We start from the raw sequence: 16,123 nt of genomic DNA on the forward strand, positions 1-16,123 counted from the left end.
ACGTGACAACGTGTGCGCACGTGCGTGGTCAGCACCACGCCAGGGAGTGTCTGCACGGCTACGTCACAGCCGAGACAGGAAGAAGGCACAGGAGGGGACAGAAAACGTCTGAGCTCTGTCACGTGGGAAGGGCGGGCCACGTCATAGGACTCAGTGCCAGAACTGGATTCTGCATTTAAAAAAAGCTTCAAAACCTCCAGAACCTCCAACAGCCAGTGTGTTTGCCCTGGAGGAGCCAAATTACGGCGTGTGGAGAGCACTTCCGCTCGTCAGATCCAGCCCAGGAACATAAACTAGGCGACTAATCAACAGTCTGTGCGGATCCTTGCAACGTGGCCAAAAAAAAAAAAAAAAATTAATCTTTCAAAATTTGGTGAGGCAGGTAGTTGACCTATCATTTAGTTCTGTAAATATTTTAAAACAAGCACTTTATCCCAAAGGCAACTTCCTGGATGCACATTCATCTGTCGGGTCGCAGGCTTTGGTGCAGACAGGGTAAGACGGCAGTCTGCTGCTCAGCCCTACCTCCTTCCAGAAGCCCCAGCTGGCTTTCAACACTGCACCTTCCAGGTAGTGTCACAACTAACGTGTGGAGCTCATTAAGACTCCCTCTACAGAAACAGGCTTAGAAACATCCTTGAGAAGCAGGGCGATGGCCACCTATACAAATCAAATTGCTTGTCCTGCCTCACAAGTCATCAAAAAATGTGTGCGTCCATCAGCAGAGACGCCTGGGAGGACAGGGCGGACAGCAGACCTGGGCCTCTGCTCCCCAGCTGGGGGGCTGAGCCTGCAGGGCAGCACAGGGGAGTCCCAGGGGTCTCAGGAGCTATGCCTTCACTGACAGAGACAAGAACGAGACTGGACACCCCTCAAAACAACACAGGAAGCAGCTGGAAGAGCCCCTAACCTCAGGTCTCCGACACATCGTATGAAGGGACCCCGCTTCCCAGTCTCAGCAGGGGAGACTTCTTGCCCACAGAAGGGAAAGTGGAGTCACCTGTACAAAAGAGTTTTACTCAGACTCAGTCTTTAAAAAGAAGGCACCACTTAGGAATTCAGAGTTTCATGGAACAGCTGACGAAACAGTGCCTCTCTGAGAAATGCATCCCAAACAAGATGCTGTTTACATTAGAAATAACCCAGAAACGGGGGCAGATTGTTAACACTCTGGGGCGCCTTATAAAGAACAGAATACCTCAAAACCAAATTCCTTCGACAACGTCAATGTTATTGTTCAAAAGACTCTAAGACTCAAGAGTGCACCTTCTTTTAAACACATGGAAAATGTGTTTTTTTTTAAATCCTAAAGAAACTCCTTATACTAAAGGCCTGAAACTGTAATCCTTCTATTTAAAACATTATTCTCCCTACATTAATACCTGTGAGTCTCATATAGTCGTAGCTACCGTTATGATTTTAAAAGGATTATCAAAACTAATTTTAAAGGATTTAAACTAATACTAATTTTAAAAAAGAAACAGCAGCTATCTGGAGTAAACACGTGAATGTGCTCAGTGTTCTCATACGAAGCTCGCACTTGTCACTGCTAAGGCTTTCTCTGAACAGGCAACAACAAGACCGCAGACTTCCACAGGTTTGTTTGGAAGGCCCCCGCCCTTCTAGGCCCTCCACAGGAAGCTCCACAGTTCCTTCTCAGGAAGTGAAGAGAGGCCGGGAGCTGCTCCAGCCCCGGGGCAGAGAGGTGAGGAGCAGCGGGGACGGCTTGGGAAGGAAGGGCCACCGGACGCCGCGCGGCGGGGCGGTCAACAGGGGCCGCAGATAGATAATTACCCGGGGTTCTTTGGCTCACTCTCTCGAGAACTTCCTCCCTTCAGCTTCCTAACCAGCTTCTCACTGCTGCGTCTAATTGAAGCCCGGAGTTTGCTAAAGGAACCACTGCGCTTTAAAGATCCAGTGCCATCCTGAAAGAAACGTGAACACATGTGAAACTGCAGACGGTCCTCTCCCGGCCTCCCGAGAAGCAAAGCTGAATGAAAACAAGAATTCACATCATGGTTGACCTACTTGTCTGTGACTTGCTGGCAATACAGTTGCTACAGAAATTACCAGTTTGCCATGTCTATAAATACACTTTAAATAGAAATCTATCCATTTTAAATTTCAGTCAAGACAATCCAATGATCATGAAAAACCTCTGAACATGAGGAAGTTCAAACAAAAAATAATATCCCCAAAAATCATATTGCTGTTTTGAAACCAAAAAGGTCACACACAGAAAAAGTCTCAAGAAAATTAAAGCTGCTTCTTGGAAGATCACCAAAATCAAATTCTACGTTCAGTAAGAACAGAAGCATCTGGTCCACATAACTGCTGGACCCAACCACTGAGAGATGACACAACTTTTGTGTATATATACTACTTACATGTACTGCTTCTTCAGTAAATTTCATTTTTTAACTATTCATTTATTTACGTATGTAAGTAAGTAAGTATTCTCTACGCCCAGTGTGGGGCTTGCACTCACGACCCTGAGATTAAAAGCTGCACGCTCTCCCGACTGAGCCAGTGCCAGCCAGGCGCCCCTTTAGTAAATTTTTAAAAAACAGTTTTATTAAATGTTGATTTTAAATGTGGATGGAAAATTAAATAAAATGCTCATCCCATTAAAACCCCTCTGACACCTTGTAGGAAGCAAGTAAAAAACTGTCCAGCTTTCATCGTTAACTGGCCCAGGCATTAACAAGTGATACACTTGGCAGTATCTGGGTATGAAAATCAAACGCAGAGAGTGAAAAAAATGTGTCTATAAGCAACTTCTATTCTCAGAATGAATCACTTAGTGAGATTAACAGTAGCCCCATTCCTTCAAGAAGCTACGCAATGCCGCATTCCATGGAAAGAGTGAGAAGTTCTACTAGGCAGACAGACACCAAGACACGGGTCAGTTGGAGTGAGTTTATTAGAAGTTAGAAAGACAAATACACAAATCACCGAACACTTAAAGATTAGTGGAGAAAAGCAAAATTGCCAAAATGTCACAGAGACTACACAGCAAACGCTACTGGAGTGAGATCCTAAGGGGAGAGCCCGGGGTGCGGGCGGCCCCGCCGGGTCTCGGAGGACAACGGGAGCAGCACATGCCCTACTCCTACAGCCTAGCTAGGTCAACGGTCACGGTCATGCCACAGCATTAACACCTGCGGGAGACTTCTAACTACCTTTGATCAAAGTGAACAACTAATCGCTCTTAATTCTTAAACTCGTGTATCACACAGTAAATGGTTTTTATTAACACAGTTTATATTACTAGGTACATATCTGGCAGAGCTACATGTATACAGAGATAAGGAACCCCCCAAAAAGGACAGCAGCACCGAAAGGAATGGCCAGTCACAGAGAGGTGGCGCTCTGACAAGAATCCTAGGGGACGCTAAGCACAGCAGTCAGCACTGGAGAGAGAAGTAAAAGCTGGAGGAGGAGCCGCCCGTCATGCAGGAGACAGTGTGAACGTCACATGAGGCAGCTAGGCCTGTCAGACAGAAACGGAGAGAGAGAGCCCAGTGAAACCGTTGTGAGAACAGAGCCAGCCCCCACTGACCACAGCGTGGCTTACAGTATTTCTAGGTCACAAATCTCAGCAGCGCTTTTAATCGCTTTAGTATCTGGGACGACCTCCCGCCTGCTTCTGTGAACCCGTACCAAGAGGTACTGGGCCGGATGCTATCTTTTACGTTATCAAGACTCATCACTCCTGATCATCAAAACAAAATTCCAGTCTCAGAGCATGGATTAGCCCTGTGCTGGGAATCTCCATGATACTTACTGTAACCATGTTTTCCAGTAACTGTACATAAAGGAGATTCCACACTGAGAAACATCGACAGTGACCGAAAGAAAGGCTCCACATAGGAAGAGGCCATTCATTAAACCTTTACCTTCATCAAAAATCGTTTTACATCCCTAAACTATAAAGTTCTCTCTGAAATCAGGGAGGACTTTCTCTTAAAAGCACTAACAGTTTAGACAGTTCAGAAACTTGAAGAAACCACTGACTTTAGAAGTCTTTAGCACATTTTAAACATGCAGTTGATAACCCATAATAAGATTAATTCTAGAAAATGGATTTCCACAGGCAGCAGTGCACCCCGGGTCTCAGCAGACTGGAACCCCAGTGGTCTTGTATGAAGCCCCGGACAGCGGGGACCGAGCCCCCGCCCGCTCTGACTCACCATGGGACGCTCAGCAAGTCATTTAACCAGCCCGAGCTTCATTTTTCTCATCTTTAAAATGGAAAAATAAGATTTGTTACCAACTCCCCACGAATGCTGGGAGGACAAGAAAACATAAGTTCTTCCTGCTCTTTCAGAAAAAGGACATTAAACTGTTAATTCTGCAAACAGTACAACTCCCGCAGTTCATTTCAGGATTCACTGCTACACTACAGCAGTGTTACTTAGAACATTCCTGTCTGGCCACTCAGCAGACTATGGGAGAGTGACCAGATTCCAGAAGTACTCCAGGTGAAACACACACACACACACACACACACACACACATGCTCCCCGTGCCCAATCCCTCACCCCTGCAGCAGCAGGTGCATAGGAGCTGGGCCCCGGAGGCAGCACCTTGCTAGGGAAGGGGGGTGATGGAGCGGGCTGCCCACCCTCTCCGGGCACTCGCCCTCCAGAACCAGCGGGAACAACAGCAGAAACCCAGCCCGGACCCTGGTGGATTTCTATTCAGTAAGAGCTGGAGGGTTGGGAGGTCTCCTGCATTGTAACTCTTTCAAAAACAGTCTACTTGTTTATATTGCCATGAAATACATCAAAAAAGTGGGTTTCTGAACAGAAATGAATAGCGTAGTGTACTGGCTAAGAAACGCATGGCAACAATTATGATCTATAGGGTTCAGGTGATTTAGTCTTTATTTTTTCTTTGTTATAGTCTAGTTGTCTTCCTAATATAATTTTTTAAAACTAAAGCTTTATTTCTAATTAACAGCATATACTATCCCATTCCTCAGTCATCTTGGGCAAGAGCTCAGTGTCTTTGGAAAACAAGCCCTACCATGGGGTGCGGGTGGGGCAGGCTCCTGCTGAAGGGCCCCGCAGAGAACTGGCAAAAGTCGGAAACGAAAAGGTCAGAGTGGAGAAGACGGACAGAACGGAGGACGTGATGCTTCCTGGGGCCCTGGTGGGAGGGCTGCAAGTATGATTACTTCATAAGCACGCAGCGCAGGGCTCCCACGTGTGCGAGGGGCCCAGGCTCCAGGGATGGCCCCAGCAGCCCTCGGAGGGGATGACAGCCATGTGCACAGAGGGGAAAGGGAATCCAAGCTAGCCAGAAAGGACTCCTCTGCACACAGCATTTGCGCTTTTAGCGGGACCAGAAAAGAGAACTCAGACTTATCCTGACAATGACTTTCAGCTCTGCGTACTATTTATGAAAAATAAGTTTGAGGAAGTTACATTTTAAAGTCCTTTAATCACCGTATTAATAGTATATATTTTAATAGAACAGAACTGCACTTCCCTAAGAACTTGATCCGGAAATTTCATAGGAATGATTACAGTATATTCAGTAACCCTACTTTTCTTGTATATGTTAACAGCATGGAAATCTGTGCTGACCTAGACTTTCCCCATCAGCAGGGCGCGGTTGGAACCTAGACTGCCTGGCCTCTGCCCACACTGCTCACCATCTTACGTGTTACTTCTGAATGCTGGGACCGGTCACACCCACTCGGTCTCACACACACGGCTGCGGCAATGGGACGGGCCTGCCGTCCTTCCCACTGAAAGAGCAGTGCCCCACACAGCAACACGATGCTTCCCCCTACAGTAGTTTTTAAACTTTTTAAAGGGCACTGAAACCCTTTTTTAAAAACTTAAAATCTAATGCAGAACCCCAATATAAGATAAATCTAGGTGGCATTTTCTCATGATAAATGTGTAACGAGTTCTTAGAATAACACAAACCAGTAAAAGAACAGCGAAGCCACCTTTACAGAACCCACAACTTGAAATACCAAATTACAGCTGACAAATCTAGCCCCTGACACCTGAACCCCCAATCCGTTTCTAGCTGACCCGGACTGCCCGGCACCAGAACCTCGCTGTGCACAGGTCAACGGTTGTGGGCGGGAGCCATTCCCAACCACGTGCCTTGTCACTGCAGGAACCCCTCCCACTCCGAGGGCCTGACACATCTAGTCTCACACCTGGACAAAGACTAACGTGGGGGCTGCAGTGGACTGACGTGTGAACTGAAAGGGACACTTAAAGTGGGCTCCTTTAGGTGCACATACCTACACCTCAGTCAGGCTGGGGAGTGCACACCGCCTGTGTTGCCTCTTCTTCAACAATCACAGTGTGTTTTGAAAATGAAAATTCCAACCAAATGTCGGGAGAGCTCAGCACCACCTTCTCAGAACCTGAGAGCCAGGCCTTCCTGCGTAGGCAGGGATGGGCTGAGTCTGAGAAAGGGCCTCAGGGGCCTGGCAGTGAGCACACCAGCCCGGGCGGCTATCCCCTGGGTAACCTGGGCAGTTCTAGAGTCACCTGCTGCTTGATCTCAGACTCTCTGTGAAGAAAGGGCCCCTTCTGCTGCTCAAAGCGAGTATGGAATCACTGTACGGGGTGACCTAAGATCTGGGATCTAGATTCTTTCATCCAGTGGACCACTGCCAACTGATGAGCCCTGCGATGGATTCTGTCAAAGACGCAAAGCCTCTAGCGTCCAAGAGTCAAGCAAAAAGGTGTCGAAAGCCCCGTGTGTGAGTGTCCTAAGTGAGAGCATGTCCAAAGCGAGAGAGGAAATGTGAAATGGAAGGAGGGCCAAGCGTGCACTCAGGGGAGGGACCGCTTCTGTGATTCCAGCAGCAGGCCTGACAGGAAGCCACCTACCAGCCCTCCACACTGGATGGAAAGCAGCTCTCTCTCACCGAGTCTCAGTCTTGAAGATGGTAACAGAACTCTACATTGCCAATGACTTTATTATAGGATTGCACAGAAAGATTGACCTAGAAATACTGTCTCAAGAAAAAGAACTTCATTCAAGAGTGTCAAAATCTGCACCCTGGCTTCTACAGACTGGAGAAGGGACATGACCCTCTCCACAAGGCATGCAGGACAACAGGAATCATGGGGAGAGTACAGTACACAGTGTGGCCAGATGCGGGCAGAGGAGGGCCTAGCCATCATTGTTTATGTGTTAGACTGCTGCCCAATGGGAGAATGGTCAAAGCAGATGCTGATTGGTTGTCTTGGCACAGGAAACACCAAAGCAAGGCAGCTGCCAGATAAAGACAGTCAAAAAGATGCTCTCCCTGAAATTTTGGCCACTACCATTATTGTAGAAAATGTCTCATCCTTACCAAACTACTCCAGCTATTAGAAAATCCCAAAAATAAATACATTCAAAAAGATAGAGTATAGGAAAGCCCAAGATTACTATTTGGCAAAACATTTGCACAATTACCTAATCAAACTGCACCTACTGCAACTTCAAAAAAAAAAAAAAATTTTGATCGTGCACCTAATCCTGCATTCAACTCTCCCTGATAAAAGCAAAATTCCAAAGACACCAGCTCAACGTACAAAAGTATTACCCATGTGTGACCAACATTCACTAGAAAAAAAGGTCCAGGAGGCCACACGCTCTTTGGCAACCACTGCATAAACAGCAGTGGTGAAAATCTCCATGAAGTCAAACCAGTGAAAGCCAGAGGTAGAACCTGGCCGGGAGTGACGTGGTCCAAACATGGGCACGTGTTCTGGATCTGAAAACCTCTGGCAGAGGCCTGTGAGGAGAGACGAGCCGTGGCACCCTCAGTGGGAACAGGACATTCAGCACCGAGGTGGGCCGTGCAGAGCGGCTGCCCCAGCCTGTTCTTCTCTAGACACAAGCTCTGTTTGAAACATCATTTCCCTTTAAGAAATTTAAATTAATTCTCACAAAATCTACAGCAGCCTGGTCAGTGAAATTAGGAGCACTGGAGTTAGCAATGAAAATGGGTAAGTTAAAAAAGCGAGTTAGTTTTCTGCCACACTAATCCTAACATTAAAATAAAACCAGGTTATGGATTATAGCTCTAAATAACCAGGACACTCAATCAGCATTTAAGTGCTCAAAGTTAAGCCAAACAGCTTTCATGGGTTCCTAAAGAAAAGAAAATGACCACTTCAAACAAATAACAGACTTCATTATTAGCAGAAGATAAGCACTTACAAAAAGCTTAATTCATACTTAATTTGAAAAAAGGACAGTGTCTAGCATGTAAGCCCGGAGGAAACTGCGGGACAGCACTCCTGCTGGGAGCCTGGCCCAGGCGGCCTCCCGGCGACAGACAAGCACCTGCCTGCGCACGCCGGCGGCTGTGTACTGTACTTACCCCGTTCCACTCTACGCTCATACTCACTTCCTCCCCTCCATCAGGGCCGCTCTCGTACTTGACCACGTCCACATTCAGGCTCTCCCGGCTCCTGCGCTTCTCCATGTTCTCAGGGTCATTCAGCACTTCAGCTACTCTCTGTTTGTGAACATTGTCAAGACCCTGGGAGCCAGGCAAGGGGGAAAGGGTTGGAGCCATTAGAACTGAACTTTGATGAAGGATTTCTAAGACAGCTAAGCTTCACCCGGGGGGAAAAAAAACCCGAAAACAGTTCTTAAACACAGAAGAGTGCTTCTCAGGAATATATACTTAAGACTTACGCATTTCACCCTCTGTAAAGTTGATGTCAAATTTAAAAAAGAAAAATATTGGACTCCCCCGTGAGTGATTTGCACACTTGAAGTATTTACAAGGAAACGTATTGATGTATACAAATTTGAAATGCTCTGCCCAGAAAAGGCCTGGTGGACAGAGCGATGGAGGTGATGTGCCCGAGAGCAGCGAACATTCATGACAGGATCTGGGAGGCAGGCACACAAGCGTACAATTCTCTCCACTTCTCTGCTTGCCAAGTCTCACGGAAGGATGCTGAGAAAACGCCCCAACACGCCCCCCCAACCCACGTTAAGGAGTGAGGAGAGCTGCAAGCCCTCTCACTTCGGCAGGGAGGGCCCGCGCACACTTGAGCTAAAACATCGCTGAGCTGCAACACGGCAGAGGCTCCTCTCTGTGTGCGTTTCAGTTCGAACAACCCAGATGTAACATGTTCCATATTCTTTTTTTTTTTTAAGATTTTATTTATTTATTTGAGAGAGAGAGAGAGAGAGAGAAACAGCATGAGAGGGGAGAGGGTCAGAGGGAGAAGTAGACTCCCCACTGAGCCAGGAGCCCGATGCGGGACTCGATCCCAGAACTCTGGGATCATGACCTGAGCCAAAGGCAGTCGCTTAACCAACTGAGCCACCCAGGCGCCCACACGTTCCATATTCTAAATGGGATTTTAACCCCAGCAGCTGGGGCAAGTACGGCACCTGTACCGACTTCCGTAGTTTCCTCCTCAAAAGGCACACCCCTCCAGCAGACGATGTACTGCTGTGACTTGACAGTAAGGCCGACTGTGGCCCCTCACCCGGCAGGAAGGCACCGTTCCCGGTAAAGCACAGACAACCTTCCTTTACATTTCTACAACTCCTGGGGCACCTGGGTGGCTTAGATGGTTAAGCGTCTGCCTGTAGCTCAGGTCATGGTCCCAGGATCCTGGGATGGAGCCCCACATCAGGCTCCCTGCTCAGCGGGGAGTCTGCTTCTCCCTCTCCCTCTGCCTCCCCACCCCACTCATGCTCTCTGTATCTCAAATGAATAAATAAAATCTTTAAAATAAACAAACAAAATAAATAAATTTCTACAACTCCTGATCCCCCAGACTTGGCTCGTTTGATACACACCATCCCAACACTTGAAAACGAAGCCTGAACTGCAGGCACGACTCCTGTAGATGAGTGGTCACTACACTCTAGAGCCAGGTGGGCACCAAGACCACCTAAGCCACGCTCCACCCCCGGGGGAGGCACACACACAGCCAAACCCCCAGCAGGGCTGCTGACGCCCCAGGGCGCTCTCCCCCACGCAGCCCTCCAGAGTCAGAAGATCCCCCGAAGGATGAAAGGACCGAAGAAAGGGGGTCCTCCCGGGGCACGGGCAGGGAGACACCGTTGCTACCACACCTCTACCAGGCCTTCTCTCATCACTCTGCACGGACTCTTTTGAAAGAAAAGAATTCTCAGGCATATGTGGGTAAATTTAATCCCAGACAAAAAGTGGTCATCGCCGACATCTATACCACTGAGGAAGGGAAAAAACTCACACCTGCCTCTCCAATCCCCAAAACAGAAACCGAACCCAAACCTATCCTCTTCATAGTTTATACAAACGGACACACACATGCCCGCGGAGTAATACATTTACTCGTTACTCTGAAACCTCATTACAGGGCAACAAGTATGCCTTTTCCATGTTTCCTCACAAACAGCATCTCAGCCTAACTACAACCTCTCAGCGGATGGAGGAAAGCGCTTCGGCAGCGACCCGTTTACCTTCCGAAGCAGCCACGGTAGCAGGTCACGGTGACGACTGCACCATCCAACTACACCCCCGCCGGCGGCCCCGGGGAGTTCCCGGTGCTCCATCCCTCACACCTGCAACTTTGTCTGCTTTTTGATTCGCGCCATCCTCATGGGTGTGAAGTGGTATCTTGCTGTAGTCTGATTTGCATTTCCCTAACGACGAAGGACGCTGATATCTTTTCATGTGCTTGTGGGCATTCGTGTGCCATCTTCAGAGAAATGTCTATTCAGCTCCTTTGCTCATTTTTAAACTAGGAGATCCTTCTGTCTTTATGTATTCTGGATACTAGGTCCTCATCAGATGTGATTTGCAAATATTTCCACCCATTTCTGTGGGTGTCTTCACTTTCTCAATAGTGTCCTAAACGCACAAACATTTCTAATTTTGGTGAATCTAATTGATCGAGTTTTTCTTTTGCCGCTTATGCTTTTGGTGTCATAGTTACAGTCTCTTAATATGATTTTCTTTGCGCAAACTAAAACATTAAATATTTCCTACTTCTAAATCAAGCTCTCGATAAGTTACGTAAGAGTCATTACACTCAAAGGTCTAACAGGTGAGTTAAAAACAGAAGGCAGGTCACTGACCTGTTTACGGGACCTCATGGCTGCTTCTTCCAATGTTTCTGCAGCTTCAAATTTGCCCTGACGTCTGTAAAGTGCCCCAAGGTTTTTCAAAGTAGTTGTAACAGTTGGACTGTAAGAAAGCACATGATACACAGAACTATTAAATACAAGTTTTAGAACAACTACTATCAATAGCACAAAATCTAAAGCACTAACAGACATATGTCTGTGAGAAATATTTTTGAAATTTCTACAGTACTTTTTTTAATTGTAAAATTCTAGTAAGTTCTTCTTCTTCTGTAATGGACAGAACCTGCATTTCACCTATACTGCAGTGAGCTGTGTGTAGGTACGTTCTCATTTACAAAGTTATGGGACTGTGCACACGTACCACCTGAAGGAACTTTCCACGTTCAGTCATTTACAAGCTGCCCTTAAAGCACTAGCACCTTCCAGGGCAGTTCTGTTTCTTCAGTTTAAAGGACATACCTATTGGGGCACCTGGGTGGCTCGGTCAGTTGAGCGTCCAACTCTTGGATTTCGGCTCAGGTCATGGTCTCAGGGTCGTGAGATCGAGCCCCGTGTCAGGCTCTGCGCTCAGCGTGGAGTCCACTTGTCCCTCTCCCTCCCTGCCCGCCCCTCCCCCTGCTCACTCACTCGCTCTTGCTCTATCTAAAATAAATAAAATCTTAAAGAAAAAAAAACATACCTATCAACTTTGCAGGCTTTGTACCAGCCGCCATACTCTCCAAAAGATGTCCCATCCTTTTGCTTTCCCTAAATTTTAACAAGTGAATAATTATCTTTAAAGCAACATATCCAATTTAGACAATCTCCCAAAACAGCATATTCTTACTTTGCATTCTTCTCTTTCTTCAGCGTGCATCCAAATGGGTTTATTTTCATCTAGGGGAGAAAAAATAACGTACTATAAAATTGAAGCATGATAGGGCCCACTGAGTAGAGGCTGTCAAGTTTCAATGATTACAAGGTTTTTGATTCTCATGTGATCCTTCTTAGATGTTACTTCTTACAACTTGGACAGAGGAAGTTCACGGTGGAGCCTATGAGGGTGGAAGAAACAAGCAGATGGCCGTTCACATGCAGCGCTGTGAACAGAAGACACACAGTCCAATGTACCTACACAGGGCAGGCAGCCGTCCAAGACAATGACAAACGCTTGGGCCCCTACGATGAGACTTCTAACGCTAGAATGCTCACAGATCGCTGGGGAGTATTTAGAATTTGAGAAAGGCAGCATTAAACAAAAGTCTAAGAAAAGGGTAAGACGCCAGGAGCAAAGTGGAGAAAGATACTAATCAATATTCTCTTAAAGTCTTAACTTTTGAGAACCTTAACCATACCACTCCATCTAAAGTTTCTAGACAACCAGTGTGCCCACACCATGGAGAATCAGCAATCTCAAAAGTGAAATTTCTGAAAAATTTTTATGCTATGAAAAATACTTGAGGTACAAGTATGAGGGAAAATAAGTATACATGACTGTATGTAAAATATGGTTTTAAATATGTAAATCAATCAGCACAAAAAGACACAAATGTTAAAAGATGTATCTAGGTGCTGAAATCATTGGTGATTCTCACGTGCCGTCTCTGCATGAATTTTCAAGGATTCTTGCAATGAGGACCTATTTCAGTTTCCAGGGGAAGAAACCTGTGCTCACACCCGGTCCAGCCACTCACTAACAACCAAACCTTGGACCAGTCACTTCATCTACAGTGTCCTCACTCCTAAAATGGGTGAAGGTTTGACCCACTTCACCACACTGTTCAGAAAATTAAACATGGGACGCCTGGGTGGCTCAGGTGGTTAAGCGACTGCCTTCGGCTCAGGTCATGATCCCGGACTCCTGGGATCGAGTCCCACTCAGGCTCCCTGCTCAGCGAGGAGCCTGCTTCTCCCTCTGACCCTCCCCCGTCTCATGTATTCTCTCTCATTCTCGCTCTCTCAAATAAATAAATAAATCTTTTAAAAAAAAAAATTAAACATGATTACACACTGAGACCACCTCTCGGAAAGACTAGTACATGGCTAGTCGTATGATTATCACTTGCCATGTCACAGAAGAAAATGAAAACCCATTTCAAATATTGGTTCTAGGAGAGTGAACGGTATGTAAAGCTTACTAATAGCACTGAGTGCAGTCAGAGCTTTACTGAACTAATTCTATTGCTAGAACAGCCAAATGCACAGCAAGCTAACTGGGCATGATTCCCAGACAACCCAGCAGGTCACGCACTGAGTGTGTGCACTGTGAGCAGCAGAGGCCCCTGGGAGACTGAAGGTCACACGCTGACAGCAACAGGACACTTCTGCATCTTGCCGAAAGAAAAAATGACTTCTGTCCTATGTTTTAACATTTGCATGGAGGGCAAACCCAAATACAGGAAAACTGCTTTTAACTAGAGCTCAACTGGACTTCACGCTACTATTTTTATCAAAAAGCAGCTAGCAAATCATAAGGGAACAAGTATTCCCCAAGAACAGAATTTTTTAAAAGCAGCATTAAGGAAATGCCCTGGAATCACTACAAAATCCACACGGCCTCTGCAGTTAGGTGAGGATACTTGCCCCAGCCCACAACTGCAAACAGAATCCATGCTCACAATTGTGAGCCTGGGGCATTACTGTGTTCTGAGAGTAAAAAGAGATTTACCGTTCCACTTATTAACAGAGAAAAAAAAACATAACAAGCTTCAAAGATTTTTCACAAGTGGTTTCTAGCAACTCTATAAATGAAAACATTCAGCAAAACCTCTTTCCCTGTGCATCCTGAGGTTTCCTGCACAGCAGTAACAACTGTCCTCATTCCGAATGCCTTATGTAACACCTGATGCACGGGGGAAATGCCTTATGTAACACACAAACATTGTTTTATTGAGTGCTTTAAATCCTATATTTATTCCAAAACTGTATATTAAGTATATAAGGAATATGGAGACAGGCCTTGGCTCTTTTAGACAAATAACCCAGCAGGCCTGGGATGGGGTCAACCATTTGCATTTCTGACAGGTCCCACATGGTGCGGATACTACTGGTCCCTGCTGGCAATTTGAGAACCAGGATAACAGAATAATTCCAGGAAGTGCTGATGCCTCCAGAGAGGTTTTCTGGAGTTGGTGCTCTCAGTTATGCACAAAGCAAGCCTGGACTCTGGAGAGGGCAACTCAGAGATGTGGGGCAGGTGGCCCATCACCCCTGACCACAAGGCACACGACCACCCTGAGTAATTGGTGACCAGGGCAAGGATGCAGGTGTTCACCATGTTGGATGATAGATGAATGAATGAATGAGCCTATGATCACTCAGACTGTGTCACATCCTCTCCTCTCAGTGCTATCTGCAAAATCATTTCTAAAACTCAAATTGAGGGCACCTGGGTGGCTCAGTCGGTTGGGCGGCTGCCTTTGGCTCAGGTCACGGTCCTGGAGTCCCGGGATCAAGTCCCGCATGGGGGTCCCTGCTCGGCGGGGAGTCTGCTTCTCCCTCTGACCCTCCCCCCTCTCGTGTGCTGTATCATTCTCTCTCTAATAAATAAATAAAATCTTTAAAAAAATTAAAATAAAATAAAATTCAAATTGAATTCTACCTTGAAAATATGATGACGACTTGGGTATTACCAAGTTCCAGCTGCAAATCACCATTTTTAATAAATCCTAACCACCGTATCTGCTTAGAAGCGATAGTATAGTCCTTACCATCGACAGAACCAAACTCCCTTTCATGTGCACGAGTGAGAATCTCTTTGTACAGTGTTTCTGCTTGCTTGAATTTTCCTTGCTTCAGATAGCAGGATGCCTTAAAATAAAATAAAGTACTTAGTAACTTCATATGTAAATGAAACACACATTCTTCTCTACAGGTTAAATGACAAAACAAGGCTCAGAGTTCAAAAAAGGAAGCAATTCTGGCTCTACCCACAGACTGCACCTCTGTCCACATACCAGGTTATTTTTCGTTTTGGCCACATTGGGGTCATCGGGCCCCAGTTTTGTTTGGTAGATCTCGAGGGCTCTTTGATAGTAATATTCTACTTCCTCGTACTTGCCCTGATTCTGGCACAGTAAGGCCAAGTTATTTAACTGCTTGGCAACGTCGGGGTGATCCTTTCCCAAAACCTGGGAACAAAAAAGTGTGTATTAGAAACACCAATCTGTTTCAGTGCCATCCAGTCCATTCTCCACCCACTATGAAAAGGGTCGTTCTCAACACAAACATGGCTGTGCCCAACGTCCAGGCTCACAGTCCCGGGCTCTGCACTAAGAAAAACAGCCAGAACTCATACTCTTGGCAGGTGGGAGGAGACTGTACTGATCCCCCTACACACTCTCAACTTTTCATCCTTATAGTAACCCCACATGGGGACTGGCAAAGGGGGCATGAGGACACACAGCCTGAAACCAGGAAATGGTTGTATAAAGGTTATGTCAGTATGACCCCCAAGTTCTGGAAGAGCCCTTTCTGACTCGAGCTATCACACAAGACTCTTCCCTATGTGTGCAAGCCTTCAAAGGGAATCTCCAGCTCTTGCATTCAGCCTACATACACCTTCCCACTAAGACCCAGAGGTCCTCTGCACTCAAAATCTGACCATTTTAATTCATAAATATCATGCAGATAGTGGCATGAGAAAAGTTTTCCTGCATAATTTGATGATGAGCCCCTTTTATTTCCCCTTTCCCAATTCCTTGCCATATGCCCAAAAATTAAATGTCTCGCAGTATTACTGGTAAATAATCACAGAAAATACCAATTAAAAATACTACCCCTGGTCATTCATGGCCTGAACTTAACACCGGAGCCTCCCACCTGCTGAGATTAACAAGCCACATTTTCCCCAACACCTGATTAGCAGAGGCTGCAGCCGCTGGCATGAATACCCATGACACCAGGGTGCCTGGGTGGCTCAGTCGTTAAGCGTCTGCCTTCAGCTCAGGTCATGATCCCAGGGTCCTGGGATCGAGCCCCACATCAGGCTCCCTGCTCCGCAGGAAGCCTGTTTCTCTCTCTCCACGTCCAGTCCTCAGGAGCTCCTCCTCCTGCAGTCATTTCTAGG

General features: G+C 46.5%; 1 protein-coding gene across 14 annotated transcripts in view; it reads right to left on the bottom strand.

Annotated features, from left to right (window-relative positions):
• KLC1 (kinesin light chain 1) overlaps positions 1-16,123 on the bottom strand; it is a 60,474-nt gene that overhangs the window by 8,437 nt on the left and 35,914 nt on the right. For 6 of the 14 annotated variants that reach the window (XM_027568915.2, XM_027568913.2, XM_027568914.1 and 3 more), the window contains 7 exons: positions 15,012-15,185; positions 14,766-14,865; positions 11,903-11,952; positions 11,756-11,823; positions 11,068-11,176; positions 8,357-8,518; positions 1,795-1,925 (listed from right to left, as the gene is read on the bottom strand). In XM_027568915.2, the coding sequence (XP_027424716.1) occupies positions 1,795-1,925; positions 8,357-8,518; positions 11,068-11,176; positions 11,756-11,823; positions 11,903-11,952; positions 14,766-14,865; positions 15,012-15,185 (794 nt within the window). Of the gene's footprint in view, positions 1-1,793; positions 1,926-2,905; positions 3,494-4,193; positions 4,245-8,356; positions 8,519-11,067; positions 11,177-11,755; positions 11,824-11,902; positions 11,953-14,765; positions 14,866-15,011; positions 15,186-16,123 lie in introns of those variants that run through there. The other 8 variants (XM_027568918.1, XM_027568916.1, XM_027568909.1 and 5 more) reach the window with 6 other exon arrangements.

This window comes from Zalophus californianus, chromosome 6 (genome assembly GCF_009762305.2).
Source record: "Zalophus californianus isolate mZalCal1 chromosome 6, mZalCal1.pri.v2, whole genome shotgun sequence".
Taxonomy (NCBI): Eukaryota; Metazoa; Chordata; class Mammalia; order Carnivora; family Otariidae; genus Zalophus; species Zalophus californianus.